The sequence below is a fragment of the Dermacentor albipictus genome, chromosome 1 (assembly GCF_038994185.2).
Source record: "Dermacentor albipictus isolate Rhodes 1998 colony chromosome 1, USDA_Dalb.pri_finalv2, whole genome shotgun sequence".
Lineage (NCBI taxonomy): Eukaryota > Metazoa > Arthropoda > Arachnida > Ixodida > Ixodidae > Dermacentor > Dermacentor albipictus.
Window position 1 is genome coordinate 9,240,258 of NC_091821.1, and position 13,801 is coordinate 9,254,058.

At 46.5% G+C, this 13,801-nt stretch overlaps 1 protein-coding gene across 4 annotated transcripts in view; it reads right to left on the bottom strand.

Annotated features, from left to right (window-relative positions):
* Cad99C (cadherin 99C) overlaps positions 1-13,801 on the bottom strand; it is a 213,135-nt gene that overhangs the window by 39,430 nt on the left and 159,904 nt on the right. For all 4 annotated transcript variants that reach the window (XM_070538905.1, XM_070538899.1, XM_070538913.1 and 1 more), the window contains 6 exons: positions 11,981-12,043; positions 10,698-10,799; positions 7,998-8,105; positions 7,545-7,658; positions 5,765-5,932; positions 1,017-1,104 (listed from right to left, as the gene is read on the bottom strand). In XM_070538905.1, coding sequence (XP_070395006.1) covers positions 1,017-1,104; positions 5,765-5,932; positions 7,545-7,658; positions 7,998-8,105; positions 10,698-10,799; positions 11,981-12,043 — 643 coding nt within the window. The remainder of the gene's footprint in view (positions 1-1,016; positions 1,105-5,764; positions 5,933-7,544; positions 7,659-7,997; positions 8,106-10,697; positions 10,800-11,980; positions 12,044-13,801) is intronic.

A 13,801-nucleotide genomic window follows, 5' to 3' on the forward strand; every position in this document is an offset into this window, starting at 1 on the left:
CTTATTATAGATATGACGTAACGAAATTAGACAGAGGAAGTGCTCACATTTCCCTGATCCAGCACTTAGCAGAGATTCACATTTGCAGAATTTTTTTAGCTCGTATAGATGCACTTCTTTTTTAGTTTTGGGAACTTCATCATCATCATCAGCCTATTTTTTTTATGTCCACTGCAGGACGAAGGCCTCTCCCAATGATTTCCAATTACCTCTGTATTTCGCTAGCTAACTCCAACTAGCGCCTGCGAATTTGTTCATTTCATCACTCCCCCTAGTCTTCTGCTTTCCTCGACTTCGCTTCCCTTCTCTTGGCACCCTTTATGTAACCCTAATGGTCCACCGTTTATCTCATTTACGCATTACATGACTTGCCCAGCTCCAATTCTTTTTCTCTTAATGGCAACTAGAATATACGCTATCACTGTTTGCTCTCCGATCCACACCACTCTCCCTCTCTCTTAATGTTACGCCTAACAATTTTCGTTCCATTGCTCCTTGCGCGGTCCTTAACTTGTTCTCGAGCTTCGTTGTTAGCCTTCGAGTTTTTGCCCCATAGGTTAGCACGGGTAGAATGCAATGATTGTACAATTTTATTTTCAACAACAGTGGTAAGCTCCTAGTCAGGATTTGGCAATGCCTGCCGTATGCACTCCAAACCATCCTTATACAACTTATACAGTATAAAAAAATAAACAGCGACACATCTGGCATGCACCACGTTCAAAGACACAATTCGCAAATTCGTGTGGCTTCATGAGCTTCACCTGATTATGCTCACGACCCCCGTGTACATTCTACTTCCCACTCCAAAGCCGGAAGTAGCTCGTTGTAACGGATGATCTCAAGTCGGCATCTGCATGCCGAAAGAAACACACACCCTTTCTCGCTTGGAACATTGCCGCATCGGTGAACAAGGCAATTATTTCGGCAATTATCTAGCATCAGACGCGTCAGAGAATATTCTTGCAATATCCCTTGTTTAGCACAACGCGATCACCACTTAGTAATGAACGTACCGTTGATAAAAGAGTAGCGAATCTTGGATTTTAAAGAATCCCGGTCTTCCGCTCTGATGTCCTCGGGATACGTTTTCACGATTCCCGACTGCAAGAAACAAAAATGATCACAATTTTTACCATGCGTCGGCAGAAGCACCGTATGGCGAGAACATAAAGTTTAGAGGTTTCGGATGGATATTGTGAAGCAAAAAACGGTAATGCGCCGGAAACAGAGTTTGTGCCACATTAAAGGGTTTATCGAAACGCCAGGCACGTTGTTGCTGTAAAATTAAAAGGGGCCCACTATCGACATGTATCAATGTTCAAATCATTCACAACCTTTCGTATATATAGCTTTTCTTCTGCCATAGCTCTCTTTGTTGCGCGGCGTTGCTGAAATGAAAGAGGCATTCTGTTTGTTGCACTCCACTATTGTATAAAACACAATTCTATCTCAATTATTTCTTTGTTCAATCAATTTTTCCACACTTATTCATTACTGACTGGCGGGAGTGCCCTTTTGCCGCGCTCAGTTCCGTCGATGACACGGTTACCACATCGATAGGCGATAGCTTCTCATCGTGCTCTTAACGAAAAATGTCTTAACGATTAAAAAAAAAGCAATGCTTAAGGCAACCCAGACATGATTGTGTTCAATCATTTATCTAGCAGCATTTCTGGATTCTTCATTTCCGTCGAATTCGTGTGATGTCCCTCCAAGATACGCGACGAAATGAGAGAGAGAGAGCAAATGATAAAGGAAAGGTAGGGAGGTTAACCAGGACTGAGCCCGGTTGGCTACCCTACATTGGGGAAAGGGAAAAGGGACGGAAAGATTAAAAGAAGAAGAGAAAGTCCACTGGGGATATCGTTCGGTCACTCAGTCCGGATCACAGACGCTGACTCAGTCCAGTAGCCTTCAAATATCGCAGCAGAGCTTTTGTGGCCTTTTGTAGCTGCGATATGTGAGGCCATGGTCCCAAGATCTTCTTCAAGGTGAACAGTGTTCTATCTAGCTGATTGAGAGCTGTGCAGAGGTCATGTCTTTCGTTTTGAAAAGATGGGCAGTAGCACAGTAGATGTTCTGTAGTTTCCTCCGCACCACAGGCATTACAGTCGGCGCTATCAGTCATTCCAATCAAAAATGTATATGCATTGGTGAATGCGACGCCCAAGCGTAAGCGGCACAGCATTGTTTCCTCATTTCGCAGAAGTCCTGGTAACAGCCGTAGTTGCATAGAGGGGTCGAGGGAATGCAATCGTTCTTGGGTGAATTCAAGTGTGTGCCACTTCTCTAATGTCATACGGTGTGCTACCTTGCTTAGGTGTTGGGCTGCGTCGGTCCGCGATAAAGGTACAGACACAAGGGTTGCTCCTTCGTGTGCTTTCCTAGCAGCCTCGTCAGCGAGGTCGTTGCCGGAGGTACCGCAATGGCCAGGCAGCCACTGAAACACGACGTCGTGTCCTTTCGCTATCATACGATGGCGCATTTCTCGTATCTCCGACACTAGTTGTTCACACGACCCGCGACGAAGAGATGATAGAAGACATTGCAAGGCCGCCTTCGAATCGCAGAATATTGCCCACCGATCTGCGGGTTGGTTGTTAATGTAATCAACGGCACCTCGGAGGGCAACAAGCTCCGATCCGGTCGATGTTGTCATGTGAGAAATCTTGTATTGGACGCTAATTGATCGTGATGGTATAACCACTGCGCCGGTGGAACTGGTCTGAGTGGAAGAGCCATCCGTATATATGTGAACTCGGTCAAAGTAGAAAGTGTTCAAACAATCCAGAGCTGCTTGCTTCAGGGCCAAGGTAGGCAGGTGTTTCTTATTTTGTTATAGCGCAAGCTTGACAAGGACAAAAGAAGGCACATCAGACACACACAGCGCTACCGCAAGGATCCCGGAGCACGTGAACAAAAGTGCCCGTTGAACGAGAAATGAAGTCGATAAGGATAGCAATAGGGGCTTGTTGGTACGGCATCTGTACCAACAAGCCCCTATTGCTATCCTTATCGACTTCATTTCTCGTTCAACGGGCTCTTTTGTTCACGTGCTCCGGGATCCTTGCGGTAGCGGTGTGTGTGTCTGATGTGCCTTCTTTTGTCCTTGTCAAGCTTGCGCTATAACAAAATAAGATATGCCGTACCAACAAGCCCCTATTGCTATCCTTATCGACTTCATTTCTCGTTCAACGGGCTCTTTTGTTCACGTGCTCTAGGCAGGTGGGTCTTCTTTCTTACCCCTGGAACTGTGAGACGCACTTGAGGTTGTTCTAAACACCACAAAGCTGAGGTTGAACGTGCTGAGGGTGTGAAGCCCGATGGTAGACAGGCACGATGGACGCTGACCTCGTTGGAGAAAGACGCCTGTGGTCGTCGTTCTGGCAGGCAGGCAAGAGAGCTTGATTGCATGCGTGAAACATGACGAACATGGGCCCTAAGCGCGTCGATGCTAATGTAAGTTGTGATCGAATGGTCTCGAGCCATTATAATGGTTCCTGCTGTTGAGGCGCTCCGCGGAAGTCCTAGGCAAACACGTAGTGCCTGTGCTTGCACGCTCTGTAGTTCTCGAAGATTTGACTTGCATGTTTTAGCAAGCACGGGAGAACTATAACGTAGCAATCCGATAAAAAGTGCTCGATATAACTGTAGCATGGAGCCCACCGACGATCCCCATGTTTTCCCGGCGATAAACTTGAATACATGAACAATATATGTGAGCTTCTTCTTCAATTGGGCAACATGAGGGCTCCAAGAGAGGTCCCGGTCCACAATGACACCCCAAAACCGATGATTTCTCTTGTAGGAGATAGGCTGGCCATTAATGCATACTGGATAACGAGACATTGGTTTTCGTGTAAAAGCGACTAAAGCACATTTTTCTGTTGAGATGGTAAGGCCTTGTGTTTGAAGATAGTGAGGTGCCTGTGTTGCTGCTTTCTGCAGCCTTGCGCGAACCTGCAGACGAGTGACCGGTGATGACCAGATGCAGATGTCGTCGGCGTAGATGGAGACACTCACTGTTTCCGGTAGGGATTCGGCCAGCCCAAGAAGCGCGAGGTTGAAAAGAATAGGGCTTAGGACCCCACCTTGGGGAACTCCTCGGCATATGTAGTGGTCGGTAGTCGGACCATCTTCCGTACGTACGAACAAGGACCTTTGTGTCAAGTAGTTTCTGATCCATCGATATACTCGCCCTCCTAGTTCAATTGTCGAAAGTGCGTCTAGAATGGGTTGATGGGAAACGTTGTCGTAAGCGCCTTTCACGTCCGGAAAGAGCGCTACTGATAATCGTTTCCATGATTTTTGCTGTTCTACAGATGACACTAAATCGATGACACTGTCAATCGATGAACGGCCTCGTCAAAATCCCGCCATAGAATCAGGGTAAATCTTGTGGTGTTCTAGGTACCATTCGAGACGCATGAGGATCATGCGTTCCATGAGTTTCCCGACGCAACTAGCAAGCGCTATAGGCCGATACGATGCCAGTTCGAGCGGCGACTTTCCTGCTTTCAGTAGAGGTACCAGGCGGCTGCGTTTCCACTCCTGTGGGACGACACCATCTTGCCATGAATTATTAAAAAGGCTGAGGAGTTCTCTTCGTGCTTCTCGGCCTAGGTGGTGCAAAGCAGTATATGTTATGCCATCGGGCCCTGGTGAAGACGAACACCTACAGAGCGCCATAGCAGCTTCTAACTCTTCCATAGAGAATGGAGCCTCCATACTGGTATCTCGTGGACCGGGGATGTCGCTTAAAGCCAAGGCAGGGACTGAAACTGTGCCGCCGGCGATTTTCGCGCAAAATTCCTCTGCAACGTCTATCTCGCGGCGGTTTTGATAGAGAGCAAGGGCGTTAAAAGGGTGTCGTTTCTGGGGTCTTGAGCAAAGGCCCCAAATGGCAACAGCACTAAGTACTGTCATGGTATATAGTGACGACTGTGCGTTCACGGCTGTCCGGAATGTTCAGATCAGTACGTCTTTCCTGTATGTGTTGCAATGGTATCAGAGTCCACCGCACTTTATAAGTGGTACCCGAACGGAAGAATTCACGGCAGCGTTTGCAAGGATACGTCGGCCTGCAGCTATAGCAGCACTCCTCCTCCTTGCTGAAGGGACCGCATCGTGTTGTCATTTGATAATAGCTGAACATGCATTATTTTGTGCTCGCTAATATTGCTCACTTGTTTCACTTCGCCAGTTTGTTTTTCAAATTGTGTCTGCATATTGTTGCTTCTCGCGAATACTATCATTTTTACCTTTGCCTCTATTGACATCAACTGCTACAGACAGGCAACACGCTCACCTTAGGAGGAGATGTCTAGGACAATTAACTGCAGCTAGTTAATTGGTGCGTCGCTTTCGTGACAGAAGAATAAGTTGCCTGCTTTCTTTATTTGCGACGTAAAATTTCAGAAAACACAAACATCGCCCTGAAAACTCCTCGCATCAAGAACTCTCGTATAGCTTTGATGAATTACTAGTAAGTGGCTCAAAAGTTTGAGAAGTGTTGCTAGAAACAAAGCATAAACAGCGTCCCCGTTTCCACATTATCCAGCGGAGCACGCTTATAGTAACTGAGTGTGATTTCGCCAATCACAAACGACGATATGTCATTTACAATAACGCCTCAGATGTTAGTTATTCCCGGTCGATACAACCGCGAACACTGAAAAGCGACATCGATTTCCACGTAACGCGACCGTTTCGTGGTATAAACTCTGCTTCCTAGAAACGTCGATGAGTGCTACGTGCTTACAATGAGGCCGCTGGTAACTTCGGCGCTGTACTCGACATCGGCGCACGCCCCGTGAACTAAAGTGCAGCCTTTGTAGACAAACGCCGGGTCTTGGTCGTCACCGTCCTGGACGAACACTGTCAGCGTGGTAGTGCTGGACAGCCGCTCAGATAGGTTCGACGCCGTGTCCTGCGCCAAAGAAGTCACGAGCGATAATGGCATTGTTTGTCGTTAAAAGAACCAGCAAACACGGTGGGTGGGCGTTAATGTGGCATGCAAGCCTTCACTGGTTGCACCGAAATCAATAATCGGGGTCAGCCGGGAGATACAGCCAGCACACAGTTATATATCAGAGCTCCTATTCTATCTTCCACGTTTATTGCTACTTAACATAACGTGAGTATTCTTTTTCCACCAATGCAAAAACAATAAAAGATTACAAAATAGTGCGCTATCCTACGTTGTCCACACTGCTAATCTGCATGCGAAGGTGCTGATGGGTAGCCCTTGCATATCTCTAAACTCGCCCAGTGCTACAATTATGCAGCGTACCGGCAGCAGCGGGTCAGAAAAACAGGTAGCCTTGAATTTATCGAGCCCCCCGTCACGACAGACGTTTCACAAATATTTATGTTCTAACCTGTATGCGCCCCTCTCCCCCTCTTCCCAACTTCTAACTACAACTCCCCACCACCACCACCAAAACTATCCCTACAGATCCTCTGCTGAAGACCCGACGGTCTTTCACGAAGCAGAACATGCAAGACGCATTCCAAGCGTTGTCTCTGCTTATCACTGTAAACAAGGCGCGATCAAAGGGTGAGAGAAATACTTAGAAAACGTCCCACCTTGACTGTTAAGTTGTTCCGAATAATTACGTGCATGTTTTCGTTCCCGAGGAGTCAAGGGGAAACATTGCGGACATGAATAAGCGGCGCCTCTCAGAAGGCTAACAGAAAACGCTGTTCAAACGCGAGCTCAAACGCTGCTTTTCATTATTGTAATCAAATAGGCAGCAATATGCTCGATTAAATATATGCTACAAACCTAGCTGGTATGTCACGCATGCATCGATACTGTTCTTTGTGGCCGAATGTCTTTCTTTTTTCTCTGTCGGCTGAACACCAACGCGATTTTTCAGGTATATCAGCCTATGGAAATAGCCAACCCATGCACAAAAATGAAAGATTTCCGAATAATGCAAAGCACGAATTGTAATGTACGAGTGGTGACATATAGTTGATGAATCTGGATTTCATAACTTTTGACAGCACGCCCACAAAGTGCATAGAAAATTTTCCGAGGTCGAGTTTTTCCAAGCAACGCAATATATTCTAACTCATGTTACGATAAAAACCGGTGGACGCCAGGCAGCAACCGCCCATGTGGTGGCCCAGCGGTTTTACGTGCTCGCAGATGCAGGTTTGCAAGAGAGTGAGGTTGAGCTTTCTGGTTTTATTCCAGTGCTATTTTCCTGTGTGTAAGCCGTATCACCCAATACTTTCTAGATTGGTCGAACAGAGTGATCCACGTCACTGTTTGCGTCACCACCGGAATTCCTTCCGAATTAATCAATTCTCGGCTCACTGGTAGCGAAAGTCCTGGTGCGCCACATTATGTCATAAAGGCGAAACTGAACAAACTGTAATATATTTTTGCGTACTAAGATAAAGGAAATCCGGTAGGGTTGCCGCACCAAGAGCAATATGGCCAAGAACTCGTGTTCTTTGCATCACTTCAGTAATCTACCCATGCATGACATGCAGTTTACTCACACGGAGATTGTCTTCAAATTTCTTACGGTTGCTTTGATGACCAAGTGGTAGTACTTGGCCTTCTCGTAGTCCAGGGGCTTCGCTACTGTCACTAGTCCTTGGTAGGGTAGGTCAATGGCAAAGTATTCGAACCCGTCGTTCTGCATGAAGAGAGGGAAAAAAAGTAAGAATGAAATTCGAAACACAGAAACCAAAGACGTACTCAGTAATAACAAGTGCCGTTCTACTTCATTGGTTTTCTGCTTTCTCACAGTTGCGACTGCGTGTATCCAAGTGCACGGATGCAAATATAAGCAGTATCTTTTTTTTTTTAGAAAAAGAAACATCTGATAAGACTTGTGGCGCTGGCATTAAGTCATTGGGATGCGAGGTTCGTCGCTTGGACAGACGATAAAGCGGGCGATAAAATAAACAAGTAGAAACGGTCTCCTCGTTCTCAGTGGGCACTCAGCCGGAAAAAAAAAGTTAAGCCGACTCACGTCGCTGCCATCTCCCGGGGCTGTGGTGTACTCGACAAGACCGTTGGTTCCCGTGTCCATATCCATGGTGGCTAGGTCACGAAATATGGTTGTGCCCACAGGAGCCAGCTGCCACCACACCAGGGAAAAAAGTAAAAAAAAAAGAGGAAGACAAACAAATCATTATGGCCGTACACTGCCGCATGTGTCTGCAGCAAATGAATGTTCATTTCCCTCCACACGTCTAAGCTAAGACATAAAGAACTCGTTGTGTGCGCGAATGCTACAACGATTGCCAGTTCAACAGGCTCCAACGGTATACAACTGGATCAACGTCGCCTGTTACAGAGACTATAGCAGTTGCGATCGCAGCATAAACGTTCCACCCTCGATCACAAACGGTTTCGTTTTGCAGGCGCATTCTAGCTGAATTGTCCTTTAGAAGAATTGAGACGGCGTTCCGATTCTCAGTGAAAGAAATTAAGAGTAGCCAAGCTCAGAAACACGCTTGGCAGTCAGCAGTAGCATTATTCACTAAAGCGCGAAGCTGAGACATTGTGTCATAGTGAGCAGTTGGTTGGTTAGTGGAGGTGCTTCTTGCAGGCGTGATTAGCCTCGCACTCTTGGTCGGCGATTGTTCGTCCTGGGCGTCTGTTCCCATCCCTCAAAAACATGTTCCATCATGCCGATCAATATTTTATAGCCTAGAAATGAGAGTAGAAGGAGCGAGATCTCCTTTCGCGCATTCCTCAGTTATTCGGGGAGCTTTATCTGCTGCCTAAACGCATGTGGAGTAACTCCTCTTTGTAAGTTCTCGAAGCATTTCTCTCGAGGCTTAAGTGACCGCAGTAAGTACCAAGAAAAATGTTCCGCCTTGCCAACTTCAATGCATTACGCACAGAGAGGGAAGGAAGTTCGTCTGATTTGGAAAGCCCTAGCGAGGCTGATCTTGTTCGTATTCTAGAAACAAACGTGATTTCCATGCAAATAATCCCATTCAGGACTCAGGGCTCGTGTGGCGAGGCCAAAGCGAAGAAAATAGCAGCAAATTGCCTCCTCTGGGAATTGGTAACTGATAGGTGCTCTGAGTGCTAGTGACCGTGATAGCGCTTCTTTTGCAAAAGCATGCGTTCTGTCACAGCCAGGAATGCCGGCACCGGCAGGTTTCCGTTGAAAGTCGATCTTAAGTACTTCGTTCTTGAAGGACAATACGTGCGATATCCGCATTCTTAAATTACGCACCAAGCACTTCGCACCTCCTTCAGAGGGACGCCCCTTTGATGATCGTGCACTTGAATTCAATCACAACAATTACCTACAAGTTTACATTGCTGAATCAGTAAGTCACGACCATGACGGCTGCTCTACCGCGATACGATTACTCGCAGCCGCAGGCATGCCTCGGCCGGTTGGATCACCTTGTCTCCTCGATGACTGCGGAGGGTGTTGCCATTGTAGCTACAGTACGTGGGTGGAATAGGTGTCCTGCAGTGATTGCCGTTGCGCTAGTGGACTTGAGTTCTTTGTTACAGCACTATCACGGGGCGCACCTCTTGTTAACTAACTTAGTCTACAGTGACTGGCTTTACTGTAAGGTTTGAGAAGTAAACCGGTGCGTTTTTTTTTCTTTTAATTTTGTAGTAGAGAGTTCGACGGAATAACGTCTGATCAGGTAAAAGCGTGGTTAGGAAATAAACAGGCCACTGACCATACTCAAAACAAAATGGCGTTTCGAGATCCGAACAGGTACCTCGTTCGTAATGGAAAGCTGACTGCGCAGAAGATTGCCAACTACAGCATTGACCGCGCGCGGAAAACTTCGGGAGTACACGTGATTGAGGGAGCCAGATCATCTGTTTACTGTATTCCGTGTGATTTACACGGTTAAAAGTTCGAGAACGAGCCTTGTTATAGGCTTCTCTATCTGTCGCTACGGTACACGCGTTCTTTCAGTTTATCTCGCGACCTGTCTTCGGGACATGTTCTCCGAGGCCCTTTGTCAGTAAGTGGCCTTTGTTTTGAGTCTTGCAGTGGAAAGCTGAATTTACTATCACTCTGAGTAATATTAAACTAGCTCCTGTTAAAAAAAATAACTTATTTCTCGCGCGACAACTTTCCCTGCACTAGTTGTCCTATTCTCCGTGCAATACATGTCAGTCCCACTTATTCGAAAAGCGGATCACTCATGTATAATGCGTCCTCGCGTGTCGACATATATTGATCACATGATTCTACTCATTCATAAAGTATTTTGTAATTCACGCATATTACGACCATGCGTGATCAAGAAAGGGTACGTGGAATAAAGTTTCCAAGTTCTCGCACGGACTTGGAAGACATGGCCAGCGAAATTGTCGCTTGCGCCACTCTGGGGCAATACATGCGTTCGCGTCTTCGATTGAATCTGCCGTGCAGCTACGGACCGATGTCACGTCATGTTTCCCGCGCTATCCACACTCTCTGCACTCTCTCTTCCAGAGCTATGCGTCAATTCGATCATCTTAATTTATGCAGCTCACAGTAACTATTGCTTGTTCTTCGTGCAGCTTTCCGTGGCCTTTCGCTTGATGTTGACGATCGGTACTTCAATCACAGTGATGTCATCGTATGCACTGTTGTGCACCTCACTACAGTCATTTCGCAAGGCGAAGTCCCTCCTATGAAGATGGCTATGTGCCGTTTACAGCATACGCATGCAACAGAAGGAATGTCGCAGTATACCTCTGAGACTTTGGTTTCGTAGTGGGTGCGCCTGAAGAGCGGCGGGTTGTCGTTGATGTCGTTCACTCGCACCAGCACCTGAATGGCTCGCTGCGAAAAAGGCTGCGCCGCATAGCGCATGGCGCGAATTTCGTCAATTAACAAAATACTAAAGGTGGAAGCACTTTTTACCTGATAACTTTTCGTAACAGACACAATGAGGTGTGTTTTGCACAATCATTTTACGATAAGACAGAGGGACAGACACGCACGCGCGCGCGCGCTCGGTAGTGATCTCCAACACTTCTATGCTTTACACAATCATACGTACATTCGAGCGATACATTCAGATATCCGCAGCTATGTCTAAACTACAATGACACAAAGCACGGTTCATGTTAGCAAGGGCCTTCAACGTACTTAGACATTTCAATTTTTCGCTGGTGTTTTGATCGCCACCTGCCGATGTAATGGGGCGACGCTTTCTGAGGCAGCGGTTCGTTGGCCACATTTAATTCTGCAGGAGCTAACGCAAGGGAGTGTCGTTATGTGGAGCGTTGAGCAGCAAGCATAGAGCAAAACCGAAGAAAAAATACGTTTGAGTCACGGCGCTCTCAGATATTCACGAATCTCCACGACGGCCTGCGGTTAGTAAGTGCGAGGGGTGCATACATGTGATGATTAGCATTGAGAAACGGGGCTATACTTTGTTGACCTTTATAGTCGGGAACAGAACTACGAGATAAGGGCGTGAAGTGGAAGATGATCCCCTCTGTACTTGAACATTTTTTTTTTATTACTGCTCCCAACCATACAGGAAAAAGCAATGAATATTCGGGCATGAGTCAGCGTGCGAGAGTTTCAAGCGCCTGTCGCTCCCGTGAATGCATGCGCGTCGGATACACGTAGTCTAAGCCTGTTTAGATCCCCTTTAAACCATTGGCATAGCGATCTCCAGTAGCCAGTTATGTCAGTTTGCGTGCACACGTGACCCGCCACCGCAGCAAAAACAAGAAAGCGTAAGGGCAAATAAATTGTCTTCGTGACGAAATAGCTCTCATTTGTGCCACGTTTGTAATGTCCCAAAGCAGACTCCACAATGAAATCTATTCTTCAACATTTTCATCTATAACAACGACAACAACGCAATTCTTGGACACAGTTTGACTAAACTGTGGTCAATAAAGTATATTTCATCAAAGCACAATTGAAGCTAAGACATACCAGGCACGATTAACAAAAAAAAAGAATATCTTCTTCGACTTAAAGCTGCCTGAACGGAAAGAGGTAAATAACTTGCTTACCTGTACTCTGCCTAATCTGGCCTGGCAAAGGACTTGAAGCCTAATGGACGCCAAGTCGTCAGCCTGCAACAAATGATAAAAAAAATGCTTCAGCAGTATTTTCTAAGGTCGCGTTAGGCTTCTGATGGTGACACGCGCCATTTATTCTTCGTTGCTAGCACAATGAAAAGTGCACACATAAATAGGTAAAACTAACGGTGCTCGCTAATTAGCGCTAGCAGCTAAAGCGGCCTTCGTTCGTTTACACTGCGCTCCGTGAATGACGCCACAACGAATATTTGCCGGCGAAATTAAGCAACCGCAGATTCTCATAAATAATAAAGTTTCCGTGCCAACTTTTCCTTGTCCTCCTTTTCACGAAAATCTCGCTAAACGCTGCGCGGCGCGAAGAAACGCTCAAGACACCGAGCACCTGTTTTTTTTTTTCCTGCCAATTACCATCGAAGCAAAGTTTCCTATCCCGCCGCTAGGCATCGATGGCACATGGGAACGGGAGCGTAAAACGGCGGCATACATCAGCGACCAGCTAGGCGGCGAGTAAGCGGTTAATTGCAAAGTTCGTGCGCCCCGCCAAAGACAAAGACGACAGGAAATTATTTTGTTTTACTGTACTTTGCATTATACTGCATTCTATTTTACCGACCACCAGAAAACACGTGTATAGCGAGAGGCAGGGACGGAGGAAAATCGCGCTACCATTCCAATGGAGCCGAGACTTCCACTTCTCCAAAGCAAAGTGTTTCGGGAAAAGTTGAATACGCGAGAACGAGCGCGACACACGCGCACGCAATGCGCATGCATAACAAAGAAATACAAAAAAACACACACACAACAGGGAGTTAAAAACAGTGTTGCTCTTCACTCCAAACCGCCGACGCTTGTGCCCATTTACCAGCTCCGTTGCAGCACGCGTAAATTTTTGGGTGAGATGTAGGGCTAAATTTCTACAAAAGAACAAAAAAAAACAAGAGTTGAAGTGATTCACAGAAAAAACACGCAGCCGCCTCGTTATTTCTGTGGCTACGGTGTTCTGCTGCCGAGCGCGAGGTCACGTGCTCGGTTCCTGGCGGCGGCGACCGCGTTTCAATTTTGGTAGAACTCAAGAAACGTTTACAACTAAATCTAGGTGCGCGTTAGAGAACCCCTGGTGTTCAAACTTAATCTGGAGCCCTCCACTGCAAGTTCTTTCATATAATGTTGCTTATAAGTGATGATATCGTCTCTAATGTGTTGCTTTGAGACGATCAAGAGCCCACTCTAAGAAAAATATGGCGCGTTCGTTAGATTGTATCTCCTTTCATTCTCTTCTGTAGCTTTTTTTTATTTATTTTTTCGTCCCAGAACGTAGAAGACTTCATTGTTGATTCGCAATTTGTACCTTTTTCACGCTAATGTCAAACAGTTAAGCCCAACTAAAATAAGGCCCCACAAAGTGATGTAGTTGTCGGCGTAAATAAGTAAGTAAAATATTTGGAGACCGCAATTACAGAGCGAAGAAATTCGAGGGGAATAAAAGAAGAAACGACTGGACCAACCGCTGTCATATCATTTTTCTTGTCAGGCTCGCAACCCTCCGTGGTTGCTTCGTGGCTATGGTGTTGGGCTTCTAAGTCGGCCACGGTGGCCGCATTTCGTTGAGGGCGAAAACAACCGTGTACTTAGATTTAGGTGCACGTTAAGGAAGCCCAGGTGGTCAAGAATATTCCCGAGTTCCCGCGCTACAGTGTGCCTCATAATCAGACCGTGGTTTTGACACGTAAAACCTTTTTTTTTGTTTTGTCTTGTTGGGCTCCCATTCTCGCACTGAGCCTCGCAAGAGGA